The sequence below is a fragment of the Talpa europaea genome (genome assembly GCF_964194135.1).
Source record: "Talpa europaea genome assembly, chromosome: 8".
NCBI lineage: Eukaryota > Metazoa > Chordata > Mammalia > Eulipotyphla > Talpidae > Talpa > Talpa europaea.
The window spans coordinates 62900677-62918432 of NC_140075.1; the positions used below are offsets into that span (position 1 = coordinate 62900677).

The 17756-nt window shown below is 49.1% G+C and overlaps 1 protein-coding gene across 1 annotated transcript; it reads right to left on the minus strand.

Moving 5' to 3' along the window:
• Positions 1–17: 17 nt before the first annotated feature.
• RIPK3 (receptor interacting serine/threonine kinase 3) lies at positions 18–3400 on the minus strand (the record flags this gene model as incomplete). Its single annotated transcript, XM_084240256.1, has 6 exons — positions 3276–3400; positions 2833–3142; positions 2048–2193; positions 1890–1936; positions 1514–1681; positions 18–151 (listed from the first exon to the last, which is right to left on the minus strand). The coding sequence occupies exons 1-6, from the start codon at positions 3302–3304 to the stop codon at positions 18–20; spliced, it is 834 nt and encodes a 277-aa protein (XP_084096382.1). The 5' UTR covers positions 3305–3400.
• Positions 3401–17756: the final 14356 nt, after the last annotated feature.

Consider the following 17756-nt stretch of genomic DNA (forward strand, 5'->3'; position numbering starts at 1 on the left):
CAGGCCTTCATTTGAACCTAATTGTGAGGGGCACCCTGCCAGCGCAAAGGTGCTGGGCCTTGTGTCGAAGAGGCAGTTCCTTGTTGAAAAACCAGGTAGTTGTTGTTTCCAATCTGCACTCCCTGGCAGTTCTGTATAATAGGTTGTGTCCCTTTGAAAGAAATAGGAGTGGGTTAAATGGTCAGAAACTCAGGAGGAGCAGGTGGACAGCGTCACCTCGTGTTCACCCTGGGGAAATACAAGCATGGGTGTTTCTGGGCCTGGCAGGGTCAACGTGTGCCTTTGGCCTTCCCCTTTAGGTTGCCCCTTCAGAACAGAATTTGCACAAACTCAAGAGTGTCAACTGCTGTCTGAGAACTTGATATTTGGATCTTTTCCCACTAGGAGGCCCTGTGCACCCTCTAGACTTATAAAGGAGGAATTTAGGGGCTCACAGAGCTGGTACTGGGGAAAGTCAGAGGTCCAGGGGGCAAATGCAGGCTTTGCTGTGAACTCAGCAGGATTTGATCTCAAAGTTCTTTATGAAATAGGAAGGTTGGAGTAGCTAATCTGTAACCCTTCCTCTCCCCTTTCTCCAAGGTAGTCTGGGTCTACCTAGGGCCTTGAGAAATCAGCTGGTGGAAGACTTGAGGAGGGGAAAGAAGGAGTGGGGATTAGATACCTGGTATTGGATTTGGTCTCGGGGCCCTGGGAGGCCAGTTGGTGCCATCTCTTCCATCTCTCTGCGAACACAGGGCTCTCATATTTCCTGTCCTGGGCCCTGTTCCCCACAGCATACTCCTCAGTCCCAAGTTTTCCCAGGGGGGACAGGACTCACAAGAGCCTAGTGCATCCCTTAGGTCAGTGTCTCACCGGATTCCATGTGGGTCTAGTTTCTGGGGTTGAAGATGAGGTGAAGCTGGGCATCTTGTGACTGAAAGGTGGCATCTCTGGACTTGAGGGAGGACGGGCATCATGAGACCTGGGGGACTCCTTCAGATTCAGACTGCCCAGCCTCTCAGTGATCCCAGCATCATTGCTTTCTGTGGTTCCCCCAGAGTCATTCATTTCTGTCCCTCCTGTGTCAGGCTTGGGGACAGACAAACTCATGTTGCTGCCCCTGTGTTTAGACAGGTACTTTTTCACCTGCAAGGACAAGGAGGTTTGCGGGGCATGAAGACAGGAGAGCTAGAATAAACCCAAGGGAAGAGTCTCCTGGGCTGGCCTCCTGTTGTCTGAGAACACAGGGGTCAGGGACAGGATGAGGGGCAAGGCATAAAGAAGAGTGGTCAGTGGGGAGTCACTGGGTGGCCAGCAGAGCCATCCCTATTCAGCCAGGTGGCGGTTGGTATTGTCACTCACCATGGAGACTGCAGCATCTATTTTCTCTTCCCTTAATTGTGTGAAGGCGCTTGTGGTTTTTGATTGACAATCTAGAGGGAAGGCAGAGTAGATGGCAGGTGAAGAAAAGTTCTTCCTCAGGGCAAAGCCCCTATCTGACAGAAACAGGCCTGCCAGCTGAATGGCCACTTGCCTCGGAAGCTGGGCCGTTCATCGGGCTCATGTTTCCAGCATTCCTCCATTAACTTTCTCAGTCCTTCTAAGCCAGGCATCTCAGAGCTGCACTGGGGCAGCTCAGTCAATGGGGGCCTCATCTGCCTCTCATACACAGATTCTTTCACCAGCGATGTTTGGGACACTACTGGGGTGGGGGGGGGAGGGGAAGAGAATGTAAGCAGGGTGTGAGCAGTCACCTACTCCATCATCCAAGGGGCAAGGCTTGCAGTCCAAGGACAAGTGAGAGGGAGTAAGGTATTCTGAGCAGGGAAGCAGGACAAAGAGAGCTTGGGGGCTTATGAGAAGAGAGCACCTGGATTTAAGGATCCCAGAGTCTGCCTACAGAGTCTTACTCTCAGGTTCTCTTCCGGCTAGCACTGCCCACATTAGGATCCCAAAGCTGTAGAAGACACAAAACTAAGCCTTAGCACACACTCTCCATATACAGTCCCTCAAAAGGACCCAGAGAGGTGCAGAGGTTGGGGATGTGTGTTTGGAGTGGGTGCCTTACCTGTAGACATCACTGGCCTCGGTGGCCTGCCTGTGTACATCAGCCAAAAGCTCTGGGGCCATGTAGGCTGGCGTGCCCCCTGACTCTCCAGATTCTGCCTCTGATTGTGAGCGTCCCATAAATGTGGATAGGCCAAAATCTGCCACCTGCACAGGTAGGTAAGAAGGAGGAGACGGGCCTCCCCTGGTAGTGCAGCGGTTAAGCGCTGGGTTGCAAGGCTGACCGCAGCCTCTGCAGCACCAGTTGGATCCCCAGCCACCGGTGAGGGTCCCACAAAAAAAAAAAAAAAAAAAAAAGGAGGAGGAGATAGGGCCAGGCAGCGTCTAGAACTCCAGAATCCCCTCCCCCAGCCCCAGAAAGGACAATCCAATCTTGTAAAGGGGAGAGTTAGAGGAAGGGTAAGATGATTGGGACTGTTGGCTCCCAGAGGGGACCCAGAGGCTGGGTCCAGATCTGAGTCTCCTTGGCTAGATCAGCCATGGGTCTCTGGGGAAGTGGGCTTTGGTAACTGACTTTATGGGTTACCACCTCAATCTGCCTGGTATGGCAGGGGCTAAACCTCCTCATTGTGCCTTCACACTTGGGCCCCCTGTGTCCACAGGGAGATGCTGAGGGTATTTAGCTTCATAGTGCTGAGACTTCACCCCTTGCACCACCAGGGAGGCCCTAAGCTGAGGGTATTTAGTAGATAGGACTGCAGCAGGGCCCGGTGTCCAGTGGGTGGAACTGGAGCAGTTCTGGGGAAGGACCTTATCCAGAGGCTGGGCTGGGTGTGGAGGGCTAACCTTGGCATGCAGCTCTGAGTCCAGCAGGACGTTGGAGGGTTTGAGGTCCTCGTGTAGAAGCACCGGGTTCTGGCTGTGCAGGTAACACATCCCCAGAACCAGTTCCCGAAGCAATCGACAAAGGAGGGCCCAGGGCCGAGGGCAGTGGGGCTGCAAGAGCCCTGCCAGGGAACCATTTTCCATGAATGGAGTCACCAGAGCCGGCCCCGACAGGTAGTCCCACTCCAGCTTCTCGGTGACCCCCAGCAGTTGCAGCACATACTGGTTACGAAGATTTACCATGGCCTTCGCCTCCCTGGATATTGCCTTCCTACACTCCAGAAGAGAGTTGGGGTTGCGCTCAGTGCCAGGGAAGAAGATCCCTTTGCTACCCATTCAGGTTGGCTGCACGGTGCCCCAGCTCCTTGGCCAGCAGCTGCGCATCCAAAGCTGGGGTCACTTACGAATTCACGATCTTGACCGCCACTTCCATACCCCACGTCTTATGTTGGGCCTGGAATACTGCACCGAATCCGCCTTTGCCGATGAACGTCGGGTTCTCCAGCTCCTCCACCGGAACCAAGGAGGCTGAGGCATCCTTGAGCCTGAGAGAGGAGGCCTCTTCCACCAGCTGGCGGGAGGCGCCAGGGCCAAAGCGCCAACCTCCAGCATCTACCCGCACTCTCACTCCCTGTTCCCCTCCCCCCTTCCTCATTTACACTGTTGGGTTAGTACACCCTCCCCCCGCCCCCCTCCCCCTGTCCCCCCATGTCCAAGGGGGGGAACAAAGGTGCCCCCTATTGTGCCTGCGTGTGTGTGTGTGTGTGTGTGTGTGTGTGTGTGTGTGTGTGTGTGTGTGTGTGTAAGAGAGAGAGAGAGAGACTGCGGATCTATAGCCACTCTCCACTCACCATAACTTGTTGCCAGACATCTGGCTGGGACGCCTGAAGTTCTCCGTCCAAAAGTATGGGGTGACTTCTGGTGGTCAGGCCTGCGGCAGAGGGGCTGGGGTCAGTCTCCAGGTCTAGGCACCAATTCCTGTCCCCGAGTCACTCTGTCCCAGTGACCAACTTCCTTCTCTCCCTGGCGCCTCAACTGTCACGCCCCCGGGGCGGGGGTTAGAGGGTGTGCAGAACGGAAGCAAGCACTGTTCTTTTCTGACTAGTATTTCTTCCGGCACCTGCTTCTTGCCAGGCCAGGTCCTGTGTAACCAACCGGGCATTTAGGGTGCCACGGAAGGAGTCTTCGCCTTCCAGGCAGCCACAGTCAACAGGCCTTACATTGCCTGCTCTCCCTTCTCCCCTTGCATTCCCAGCTCAACTTGGGTTTCCATCCTGCCTGGGGTGTGGAGGAGGGTGTTGCTGAGGAGGATTTATGGTCCTGAGACTCTGCTCTTCCACAGCTGCCTAAGGTAAATAACATTTGTATAAAGCTCACCGTGTGCCAGGCACGTTTATTGGCTTAATTCTCAAATTAATCCCACTGGAGGTGCTGCTTTTATTCTATATTCTTTTATTGTATATGGATGAGGAATTTGGAGGCACTGATAGTTTGAGTACCCTGTCCAAGGTATAGTGGAACTGAATTCAGAGTCTCACGTGAACTATCAAGTTATCCTATTTTTACATAGATTTCAGAGCTGTACCACTTGGCTGGTGGCTGAGGAAGGTATGATGTGTCTAACAGTGTAGTGAAAGGTCCCTGCCTGTACACCTGCCCAGTCCCTGAGAATGTTTTGCTGAAGCAAGCCTCTGGTGATGGTCACTTGGGTATGAAGTGGGTTAATATACCCACTTTTTGTTTTGTCAATGGTCCATGGACTCTGCTGATGGGACCAAAACTGGCCAGCAGTTAACTGATTAATTAAACAACTAGGAACTCAAAGATCCACATTATGTGTTCTGGTGGTCTCATTCCATCCTATTTTGGAGCTATTTAGAGGATTCAAATAATTACAAGGAAGAATAAGGTTTAGATCTTTAGATTAACAGGCTTAGATCTTTAAGGACTCAGGAGTGAAATTCACTAATCAGATGAAGACTCTAAAGAGGCTGTTGTGAGAAGTTTAAAGAAATAAATGATAGAAAAAATAAGGGGGGTCTCCCTGGTGGTGCAAAGGGTTAAGTCTCAGCATTATGAAGCTATCTGCAGCCATTGCAGCAAGAGTTCGATCCCTGGCCAAGTAGGTTACACATGGTGCAGCAGACCTCTCCCGTCATCTGCTGCTCCCCTCAGCAGTGTATTTCAGTATATCTGCCTGTTCTTCTCTCCACTCTGTCTCTGGTGAATCCTCTCACCCCCAGCACCTCTGGCCTGAACCCCAGCTCTTGTATGCATAAATAAATAAATAAATCTTAAAGAAAAAGAAAAAATAAGCAAGGAACAAATAACTATTAAAAATATACCCAGGGCCTCCTTGGTGGTGCAAGGGATTAAGACACAACCTATGAAGCTATCTACATCCACTGCAGCACAAGTTCTATCCACGGCCAGGGAGCTACCCACATGGTGCCTCACCGCCTGCTGCTCTCCTCTACAGTGTACTTCAGTCAATCTGTCTCTTCTGTTCCCCTCTCTGTCTCTAGTGAATCCTCTCACCTCCCCCCTCACTCCCCTGTCCTGTACCCCAGGTCTTGTACATATAAATAAATAAATCTTTTTAAAAAATACCCAGATTAGTTTAGGAAAAAATAGAACATAATAAGGGACTCCCTGGTGACCCAAGGGGTTAAATCTCAACACTATGAAGCTATCCACAGCCACTGCAGCAAAAGTTCCATCCTTAGGGCCTCCCCTGGTGGCAGAGCGGTTGAGCACTGGGCTGCAAGGCTGCCCGCAGCCTCTGCAGCACCAGTTTGTTCCCCGGCCGCTGGCGAGGGTCCCACCAAAAAAAAAAAAAAAACCAAAAAACAAAAAACTTCCATCCCTGGCCACAGAGGTGATCAACATGGTGCAGCAGACCACTCCTGTCTTGCCTGCTGCTCCCCTCAGCAGTGTATTTCAGAAGATCTGCCTGTTCTGCTCCCCACTCTGTCTCTGGTGAATCCTCTCACCCCCCACCCCACCCCACCTCTAACTGTTATAGGGCAGCCCCAATACAAAACGGGGTGGGCAAATAGAAATGTGTTTACTGGTTTGTAGGTAATTTTTAATGTGCTTATATTTTATATTTGTATTTTTACCCGTGATCCTGCAGCTTCCTTCTCCTACCTGCAGCTACCTTCAGCCAGAAATCTGCCCTTTGTTGCTCCCTCTTGATTTCTTGCCTCTCTAAGTAGGACTGCTGGCATCACCTTTGATACTTGATTGAAGTAGCTCTTGGAGATCTAATGGGTAGGAGAGGATGTTGTGAGCAAAGGTGCAAATTCCCCACTGTGAACTTCAGAAAAGGCAAGGAGTTAGACTTGGCTGAGAGATCTTTTTTTCCTCTCATGCATCAAACATCACTATTGTCATTAAATCAATAATAAAAACTAGATTTTTTTTTTTTACACTTGAAAACTCACAAAAAGCTTTCACTATAAGTTATCACAGTCCTGTGATTATCAAGTTAACAGTCTTGTTATTGTCAAGCTTTGTAGATAGAAAAAAAAAATCTCCTTTTTTTGATCTGGATATGAAAGCAAATATAAAGTGATAAGAATTTTTCTTTTTCTTTTCTGAGTAAGGCAGGATGGATCCCTTCCACTGGTGCCAGGCTCATCAGGGAACCCTTATCTCTGCTCCCAGCTTTGAAAAACAAACCATCACCAGAGGGGGAAAGGGTGTAACCATAGGCAAATGAACTCTCACTTATGGTGACTGGGCTGCACTCCACATGGAAAAGATACAAACAAACCCCCAGGGTTTTAGCATAGAAGAGTTACTGGGAAAACATTCCACCTGGAAAGGGAAATGTGATATTGTGATTTATAATAAATGATATATATTTTCCCTTTGACCCATTCCTGGCACAGAACTCCTAAAACCCTTGGAATTGCATGTGATAAGAGCAATAAAGGTAGTACTTGTTCTATTAATGAAATTGTTATAGGGCAGCCCCGATATAAAACGGTTGCCTGGCTGTGGGTCCTCACCCGCACGCTTAAAAGGGACTTATGAATACTCCACTACAGGCACACACAAAAGGTTAATAAAAGGTTTATTTACAAGGGAAAGGGAATTAAGGAAATGTACAACTCAGGGAGAAAATAAGGAAATAAAGTCTTTAATGCATCCTACCCGATCCGACGACCTGGAAACCTAAAGTCACTCTCAGAGCTGGCCGGATGCTGTGAGCTGGCGGAGAGCCAAAATGGGGGACCCCCCCCCCAAAGCCCATGTGTCTGGCTTTATACCAACTTGACTGCTTAACCCCACCCTTAGGTCCCAGCCACCTTCCCTTTGGTGGTGATGGGATTTGGAGTTCCCAGTGTCTTTGGCTTTGGCCTGGGGTAGGGGTGGAGTCCACAAAGCCTGTGTGGAATTAGCTTTAGGACATCCTTTTCCCCCTAACAAAATGACTTTTGGAAACTCCTTAGGTCACCTGAGGATGGGGACTGGTTGTCAGGGGAACCAACCTTTTAATCAGAGGGTTGGAAATTTCAGTTCCACCCCAGCCTCTAGGGGAGGGGCCTGGAGGTGGAGACAGTTGCTAGTGGTCAATGCAGACATCAGTCATGCCCTTGCAGGAACATCTCCTTAAAAACCCCAGAGAACTAGGTCTAGTCCTCTCACACACCTTGCCCTGGACATCTCTTCCATCACACAGTTTCTGACTTGTTTCCTTTGATAGTAAACTGGTCATTTAGTAAGTAGAGTTCTGTGAGCCTCTCTACCAAATTAATGGAATCAAAGGCAGGAACGATATTTTAAACTTTTAATCAACAGCTGGCTGGTCAGAAGCACAGGTATATAACTTGGACTGGGTTCTCGCAAAAGGTGTTGCAAGACTGTGAAACAGTCTTGTGGGACTTAGCTGTTACCTGTGGGGTCTGATTCTAGGTAGATAGCAGTGGAATTGAGTTGAATTGTAGGACACCTAGCTGGTGTCTGAGAATTGCTGGGTAGTGTGAGAATTGTCTCTCTCTCCCAACATCACAAGTTGGAACTTGTTCAGAACTCTTAGTATTCCACTTGCAGTTACCTCTGTTCCTACCTTTGGGGTTCTTTTGGGGGACCCTCCTTCTAGTGCTAGGGCACGTTCTTAAGTTCTTCAAGCAGTTTAGCTCCCCCTTCAACTTGCTTGTCCTTAGCAAAGCTGAGAAACTTATACTTTCACAAAGAACCATGCTGGGCCTAGAGACACCTGCCCCAGGGAAATGGAATTACTTTTGGTGACCCATTGGCAGAGCCTAAGTTGCCTGTCTGCACCCTCAAGGTAAGGGAGGATGGGAAGGGAAATTTCTTTTCATTCTACTTTAGTAGGACGTGACTAAAAAGGTTTTGATCCATCATCAGTGATAAGTGATACATATAACATACACATAACAACCATATATATACATATAACAACCATATACATACAACAACCATAATGCCCTTCCATCCAAGTGGAGTCTTTTTTGCTCTGCTCTAGTTAATGCTGTTGTCTAGTTAATGTTGAAGATCTAATTTCTATGTTCTTCCAGCTTCTTTCATCCTACTGGGGCAGGTCACTATATCAAGTTGCTTCCTCAGTTGGTTGTTCTATCTTTTTTTTTTGTTTGTTTGTTTGTTTGTTTGTTTTGTTTATACATGCACTGGGTACAGTCAGAAGTGCGGGAGGGTGAGAGAATTCACCAGAGCCAGAGCAGGGAGCAGAGCAGGCAGAAGGACCGAAGTACACTGCTGAGGGGAGCAGCGGGCGGCAGGAGAGGTCTACACGCCATGTGGGACCCTCCTCCGGTGGCCGGGAAGCAGCCGGGGATCGAACCGGTGCCGCAGAGGCCGCGGGCAGCTTCGCAACCCATCGCTCAACCGCTGCGCCACCGGGGAGGCCCTGGTTGTTCTATCTTTAAAAATTTTTACACTTGATCTTAGCCAAAAGGCCGAGAAGCAATAATTTTTAAAAAATTTTAGTAATGAATTGAATATTACCTAAATGTCAAAGGTATGGGCTTGAAGTCAGGCTTTCTGGGATTGATTCTGACCCTGCCAGTTAGTAGCGGTTTGAATTTAGCAAGTTACTCAACCTCTCTGAGCTTTAGTTAATTATAATACCTACTGAACTGGGTTGCTGTGATGTAATGGAATAAGACATGAAAGGACACCATGTTTCCAGGCACATATTACATGCTTAATAAGTGACACACATTACTGTGTTTTAAGCTGAAGATCACTTCTAGTCTAAAATTAATTTTTAAAGCAGAAACAAATGATTTAACTACAGCTCAGTGAAATAGTTTTTCCTTCTTGTAATTCCCAGCCCCACCCTTTCCTCCCAGGGCCTCTTTAATGACTCACCCCTCAGGTATTCTATGGTCTCTCCTAGACAGATGTCCCATCCCGAGGGAGCACCCTGTGGTCTACAGGACACAGGGCTTCAATTCGTGGTCTCCAGCTTCTCCACAGAAAGACACTTGAACTCCATGATGAGCTCAGTGGGTCACATGGTTGACACAAGGATAGTTTGGGGCTTTTGGTGTATCATGTTGCAGCCTGGTGGATGGTCCCACAACCCTGTCAGTGTACCCTACAAGGCCCTTGTCTCAGTTTCTCCCCTTAATTGACAGAAGTACAGCAAGAAGAGAGTTACTGCTCTGAGGGCAGCTTCATCCAGTGGGGGCCTTGGGTCAGTGGCCAACCACCTGACCTTGGGAGGCCCCTTTGGGGCACATTCCACAGTTTCTCAGAAGGGCTCTGAGGGGCTCTGGCCAGACTGAGCCCACAGCACTAACTACTAGCTGAGTTGGTGCTTTTTACTGGCATCTTCTTCCCCAACTCCTTTGCTCTGCTCTCTCCTGACTGGTCCTTGGGACGGCCCCTCAGGAAGTCTCACATTCTGGTCTCAGGCACTGTTTTCGGGGAATACAAGCCAAGCTCTCAGCCCTGTTTCCTCCTCATTGTTTCTCCTCTGAATGTCTTTGTGATTAGGAACCCTCCTTATCTAGAAAGAAAGGGGAAAGGAAGGGAACAAAAACAAATCTAACTACCTCAGAGATGGGGCCCAATGTATTCATTTTGGTGCTAGGCTATCTTGGGACTCTCATCTGTTATCTCATTCAAATTTTAGAGACAAATCAGTGGGGAAGATTATTTTTAGCCCCTTCTATGGATGATGAAACCGAGGAGGCTGTGAGAGGATAAGTCACCAGCCCCAGTTCCTACCACAACTTTGTATAGAGTAGGTTTAAACCCTGATCTGGGCTTTCAGTGACTTGGCTTTATAGATGAGGTCCTTTGATGGAACCTGGAAGCAGGGTATGGATCAAGTAAGATTATTAATTTGGTTTTTTAATTTAAATGTTTTAACAGTTTTATTGAAGTAGAGCTGACTTTCAACAAACAACAAACTACACACAGAGTGTACTGTTAGAGACAGAAAAGGACTCTCACGCACACCTCCAGGGGAGCACAGCACATGTCTGCCACCCAGCTGGGCCCATTGCTTTTGTTTCAAGAACCAAATAACATCTGGCAGGGCTGGGAGGCCTGGAAAGAGTCTTTCAAGTACAGTTTGCCCCATTCTAAAAGAGGGATTGGGGCCTCCCTGGTGGCAGGGGTAAAGTCTCAGTGCTATCAAGCTATTGACAGCCACTGTGGCACAAGTTCAATCCTGGGCCAGGGAGCAACCCACATGACCCAGCAGACTTCTCCTGTCTTGCCTGCTGCTCCCCTCAGCAGTGTATCGCAGTAGATCTGCCTGTTTTGCTCCCCACTCTGTCTCTGGTGAATCCTCTCATCCCTTCATCTCCACCACCCTGCACCTCTGGCCTACACCCTAGTTCTTATATAAATAAATAAAAATAAATCTTTTTTTTTTTTTTAAAAGAGGGGGCAGGGAATTGTTCCAATTAGGGAATCCAGGGAGTGATGGGAACAAAGTATGCACCTTACTTTCCACCTAGAAAGGAAAAAAAAAACTCAAACAACCTAATACTTTTTTTTTTTTTATAGAGACACGTTTTATTTATTTATTTGTTTGTTTGTTTGTTTTGTTTATACATGCATTGGGTACAGTCAGTGGCCACAGAGGCCGCGGGCAGCTTCGCAATCCAGCGCTCAACCGCTGCGCCACCAAGGAGACCCAACAACCTAATACTTTGTGGTCTCAATGCAACTCTCCTCTTTGTGAGACTTCCTGCTGCCTCTCATAGTGCTCTGTCCTGTCCCTGCCTATTAAACTCTGGTGCTGCCTTCATTCTGGTGCTTCATAAACTTTTTTCCAAGAGACACCAAGGACCTTCTGGTGTCACAGTTCCCAGCAGTACAATGTCATGACTTTTGACATGTGTTATGCCTGTAAAACCACAACTGTCATTAAGACAGGGACCATATTCATCACACCCTGAAGTTTCCTTGTGCCTATTTTCAATTCTTCTTTCTGCCCTTCTATGCCATTCCCCCTTTTTTGGCAACCACTAATCTGTTTTCTGTCCTCTTAATTGATTTACGCTTTTATTGTAGATAGGTGGAATCAGATAATATGTATTTTTCCCTGACCTTTCACCCAATGTGAGTATTTTGAGATTCACCCATGCTGTTGTGCGTATCAATAGTTCCTTTCTTTGTATGGACTAACAGTATCCCATTGTGCCACAATCTCTTTATTCACCTGTCACAGACAGCAGGTTTGGGCTATTACAAACGAGACACATATGAATATGTGGGAAAACCTTTGCATGGACATATGCTCTCGATCCTCTTGGGTAATATCTAGGAGTGACTCGATCATGTGGTAGGTATGTATCTAACCGCCAAACATTTCCCAGAGTTGTACCCTATCCCACCACTCGCAGCAGCATAGGAAAGTCTTAGTTCTTCTACATTCTTTCTACCATTTGGTGTGTTCAAGTCTTTTTTAAACCAGCTGTTCTGATAGGTTCCCAAATGTGCTTTAATTTTTATTTCTCTAATGACTGATGATATTGAGCTTCTTTTCATGTGCTTACTTGCCATCTATATATTTTAGATGAAGTGTTGTCTAAAATTTTTGTCTACATTTTATTAGACTAATGGGGTCTATGGAGGGAGAAGGGAAGAAGATAGAGGACAGAAAAGCCTGTATATTCAGGTCAGGCCAGCAGAAGAGAAGCCAGTGAGAGAAGTCAGAGGGACAAGAGTAGAATCAGGGTCCCCAAGGAGGAATCATCAGAGCCAACTTCTCCTGAGAAGGCATCTCGGCTTGGGGTTCTCCAAAAAAACCTAAGCATGGATTTAGGTAAAGGCAGTTTTTCGGGGAGAGATTGCCCTTGTAGTCAACAGAGGGCTCCTTCCTACAGAACCTCCAAATTTAGGGAATGCTTCCAGAATTGTCCACATGAAAGATGGGAGATGGGAATATTCACCCACTAATGTCTGTACTCATTGGCTGAGTTTTGCACCTGGCTGGGGTCACTAACTCCCCTGTAGTTCCTGGCCATGTTTGCATCCCTATGGGCCAGGAGAGGGCTAGTGAGTAAGTTCCATTGTATGGAACAGGACTTTGTGGAGCCAGAGGGCAAGGATGACTAACTGATGTAAACTGAAGGAAGGTAGAAAGTGGGTCTAGAGGGGATCTTGGAAAAAACCCAGCCCAAGTTATGTCTCATGGAACCCAGGCAGATGCTCAACTAGGATATTAGGTAGTACTAAAGCAGTTCTTGGAACTTCAGCATATGAATTATTACTAGAATGAGTTGAGTTCCTAATAATAGTATGTGTCAATTCAGATTTCTGAGGGAAATAACTTAATTGGCTCAGCTTTCAGTTGTTTGTCTACTGCATATCTAGTGAGCTATGGCCAGGTGACCAGCATCATATATAGGAGAAGAAGGGTTGAATAAACATCTTCCTTCCTTTCTCCTTGACTGATGAACACATTTTTCTTTCCATTCAAAGACCTTCAGATTTATTCCTCCCAGAATAACCTATATGTCTTTGACAAAATTGTAAGCACACTCACCATCTCCAGAAAGAAAGCCTAGCCAAAGCTCCAGGAAAGACTTTCAGGGGTCAATTCATGGAACCATTTTCTCAGGAAAAAACTCAGGTACTATATGTTCATTCTTTTTCTTCATGATCTTCCTTTTGCAAGCCCTGATGGTGCCTTCCCCAAGATAAACACACAATTGAAGGAGAAACAGTTTACTAGGTGTGCAAACACAACTTCCAGACACCCAGCCCTCCAAGATTCCACTTCTAAGCAAATCACTGCCCCTAAGCCACTCTTATCTAAACATTCTGGAGCCAACTACCTGCTAACTTCAAACCAAATAGTAAACTTACCCACACTAATGCACTCTTTACAATGGGTAGGAAAAGTTTATGGTTATTCCTATTTTAAAGAGGAAGGGGAATTATAAGGGAAGAAGATAATATTAAAGAGGAAGAGGAAAAGTTAGGAAAGGAGTAACACTTTATTTCTTGGCCTCAAGCCTGAAATAGAAAGGGAGACAAGCTTTTCTGCATCTGCTTGGGTAAGGTAGTTGCAAGTGGTATTTTGACCTCCTTGTTCTTTTATCTTTGACCAGCCCCTTAGCTGGCTATTTTGTTATTGTTATACTCACATGGGTAGCCTGTCTTTATTGTGGAGTTTTGAGTGCTTGATGGTCTTGCCTGTATAGGATTGTAGTAATTTTCTGTTAACTCTCAGCTATAGGAGCGAGTCCAAGAAGTGCTAGGAATTTCAGGCATGCCCTTCTGGCTCTACTCTCTGGTGGTAACCTTTATTCCCCATGATAGTTGGAATCAATCACATCACCTAGACAATATTATGACCCCCATCCCAGCTCTGCTCCCTTAATAGCAAAAGAAGCCCTGTGTGCTCACAATTGCAAGACATGGCTCAATCTCAGGAGGTAACAATAATAGGGTTTATATACAAAGGTGAGATTGTGATAAGGAAAGATTTCCTGAGGCCACAAATGGTCAGCTGTCCTATGCCAGATAGTGTCCACAGTGTCCAGTAGTTTAAACTAAAAACTGCTTGTGCAAGATGGCATTGTCCATCCCAGAAGAGCCTGCAACTGGTGGCACACAGGTAGGTAATCGGCTGGGACCCAGCTAACCTATGGCAGCCCGGGTAGTCTCAGGTGGCATACCTGAGGCTGTATCGCAGCAGTGTCTCTCCTGAAGCAGAAGTCAGATTCCTACTGAAGCTCCTTTCAGTCTGAGTCAAACCTTCTCAACCAACTCAGCATCTCCTCTCAAGTTGACTCCAAGGCTTCCCAAACAGCTCCTCTCCAACACCTCTATCAGGCTGAGTATCCAACCTCTCTGAAGCTTCAGCTTATATATCCCCCTTCAGGGTAACCACCTTTCAAACCTGGTCTTTTTTTTTTTTTTTTTAAAGATTTATTTATTTATTTATTTATTTATTTATACAAGCACTGGGTACAGTCAGAAGCGCGGGAGGGTGAGAGAATTCACCAGAGCCAGAGCGGGGAGCAGAGCAGGCAGAAGGACCGAAGTACACTGCTGAGGGGAGCAGCGGGCGGCAGGAGAAGTCTGCGCGCCATGTGGGACCCTCCTCTGGTGGCCGGGGAGCAGCCGGGGATTGAACCTGCGCTGCAGAGGCTGCGGGCAGCTTCGCAACCCAGCGCTCAACCACTGCGCCACCCTGGTCAGTCTATTTTCAAAACCAGCTGTTTGCAAGACTTAATGGGTGCTGGTGCAAGCTTGATCTTCACTGGTGTCAGTGGGTGTTGGAACCTGGCCCGTTTTCAAAACCAGCTCAGGGTTCTAAACAAAAACCCTGCTAGCACATTGTCTGCCCTGCACTATCATGCAGGAGCTGGGCAGGTAAGCTCTGCTGTACCTGAATGGCACTGGCCAGGTTCAAACCTGACCTATGTGTTTCCAAGACTGCCAAGATTCTTTCCTCTTTTTCCCTAAAACCCAAACATGGCTGCACCCTGTCTGGCCATCAAACCTGGTTACCATTGCGGAGCCCAGGCTGATGCTGCTCAGCCAGAGGCTGCTGTTGGAAAAAGTCCTGGGGCGTCCTTGGTGGCTTAGGAGTTAAGTCTCGGTGCTATTACCACTAAGGCATGAGTTTGATCCCCAGCCAGGGAAATAACCCACATATGGTGCAGCAGACCTTTCCTATCTCCCCTGCTACTCCCCTTAGCAATGTACTTTAGTAGATCCACCTGTTCTGTTCCCCACCCTGTCTCTGATGAATCCTATCACCCCCCCACCTCTGGCCTACACCCCAGTTCTTCTTTTTTTCACCCCAGTTCTTCTATCAAAACCAAAAAAAAATGTTGTCCTGGAACTAGATATGGTGGTGGTCGCACAACTTTGTGAACATATAAAACCCACTGCAATGAGTTTTATGGTATGTGGATTACATCAATAAAAAATTTAAATTATTAGAACGTTTTCTTTGGCTAACCCTAAGTGGGATAGATCAACCAATCTGGTTATACTGTCTATATGAAGACCAATTTTGACAAAGTCATTGACAAACTTGCAAAAATTAAGACAGAACAGAAATTGTAATTTACAATTTACTCCTATGAGAGAACAATATGTAAGTATATGTTTTTTCTTTTTATTATTTATTTTTTCTTTTTATTTCAAATAAAAAGCATATGAATAAATCACAGTGATTAACCCATTAGTTTTCCCCTTTAATGCACTATAACATACACACATATGCTAGTAAAGCATAAAATGGTGGACTATCACAGTTTACTATATGTTCGGCTTGAATCGCTAACAATGAGAATATATCTCGACGATAAAAAGAACACGTCCACCTCCAAGGCTGTTGACCAATACTTGTTAAAGTGTCTAGCGGAAGGCAAAGCGCTTACAAACACACAAGGAAGAAAGCCCAGTTGTGCTCAGGTGTGTGCACAAGGGGGCAGCGGCGAGAAACCTGGAATCCTGAGAGAAGGGCGGCTGGGTCTCTGTGTCGCCAGGGGGCAGAAGTGCAGGGTAACCTAAACCTACTACTACTCGCTCTTCCTCCGGCAGGACATTGCAGAAGTCACAAATTCCATCCATCTGCTGCCGCCCAGACAGATCGAAGGGTTTCAGAGTCGAGGGGATGCCCCCCTCCACGCCTCCCCCCTAGAGAGACTTGGCACCGAGCGGTCTTCCCGCTCTTTGGCGCCACACTAGCGCTCAGCAGCGAGGCTTCTCCTCCCCCAACACCCGCAAAGGGGAAATTGAGTCACCGGGCGGCGAGGCCAGAGTCGCCAGGGGAATGCGCGCCGACGCCAGCCCCCGGGGCCTTCCAGATGCTAGGGGGAGGGGAGGATTCTCCAGGAAAATATACAAAGGAGGGTGAGAGGGGGAGGCGGTTAGCTGGGCAGGAGCTGGGCCAGACACATGGAGAAACGCTGCCCAGGATCAAAGGAAATATGACATTTGAAAAGAATGTGCGCGTCTGCGTGTGCTGCGGGGGGCGGGGGCGGGGCGGGCGGCGTGTTGTGGGGAGCAGGGGCTGGGTCCGGGTAGGGGTCTCCACCCTTGACCTTCGGCCTCCCACTCCCTGTGCGCACCCCCACCCCCCCTAGACGGAGGCGGGTGGCGGGTCTGGTCTCGGGGTGCTTTTTGCCCTCGCTCCCCGTGTCTCTCTTTCCTTTATTTCCGAGATGAAGCTGGAAGGGAAATGTAACCTGAGGAGTCCAACCAAAGGGAAAAAAAGAAAAATCAAACCAGGCCGCCTCCCCGCTCGGCCTCGGAACATTCTTCTGTCCCCGCCGGCCGGGCCTCCCCTCCCCGCCCCTCCAGCGTCGCGGCCCTGGGCTGGCCGCCGGGGCCGCTCCGCACGTCACCGGGGTCCCCGGGGGCTGCGGTGGGGGTGGTACCCGGGGCGGGCCAGCGGGAGGACGGGGGGGGCGGAGGGGGGAGCCGCCTCGGCCGCTGCGGAGCCCGGCCCGCCGCGCCAGCCCCCCCGCCCCGGCCCCGCCGAGCCTGTTTCTCATTAGAGTCGCGGGCGCGGCCCGCCCGGCTCCCGTGTGTTTGTAAACGTCTGACCCGCGGCCATCGCTTAACCCTGCGCGGCGCGGCCCGGGCCGGGGGTGTTCGGAGCGGAGAAGGCGCGACCTCAGGCAGCGAGGGTGGACGTGCACGGCCTGGAGGGGGTGGGATGTGCACCCCCCCCCCGCACCCCACTCGGTCTGCCTCCGCCTGCGAGTCTGCGGCGCGGCTGAGGAGTCTCAGCGCTGTCGCCCTCCGACGACAGGCCCCGCCAAGCCGGCCCTTCCTAGGAACTCCAGTCCGAGTTTTCCTTTATCCTCCCGCCCAGGTGACAGGTGTCCAACTTTGGGGGCCCTCCGGATCGCGGGGCTCCAGGTCCTTAGTAAACCTGGTCAGGATTTTTCAGGAGAACCGGAGCGAGATGCCGCCAGTCCCAGATTGACTCCAGACTACAGCTCCCGGGAGGAGGGAGCCGACTTCCCGTGGAGGCTAATTAATGGCCCCTCGGGGTGGCGGGGACAAGGACAGCGGGAAAGCCCGGCCTGGATCACTGCCCATTCGGGACCGGGCAACTTTGAGTGGCTGCCCGAGACCGCTGGAAGTTCTTCACCTTGCAGGGACCCGCAGGCACGGCGGATGCAGGAGCTGGGTCCGCGGGGCAACACGGCTTCAGCAGAGGGCCTTGGAAGGAAGGCTTTTCTCCCTGCAGACTTGTCTGAAGCCTGTCTGCACCCTAGAGCCCAAGCCTCACTCTTAGACGGAAAGGGAACGGAGGACAGGGGTCCCTCCTTGCTAGCCACCGAAAAGCACCACTTCCCTGAACTTAAGAAAGGGTCTTCCCCGGCTGCTCCTCTGTGGACCCAGGGCGTGGCCCCTTTAAGGCTCTCGAACCCCGAGCCCCAGAACTTAGA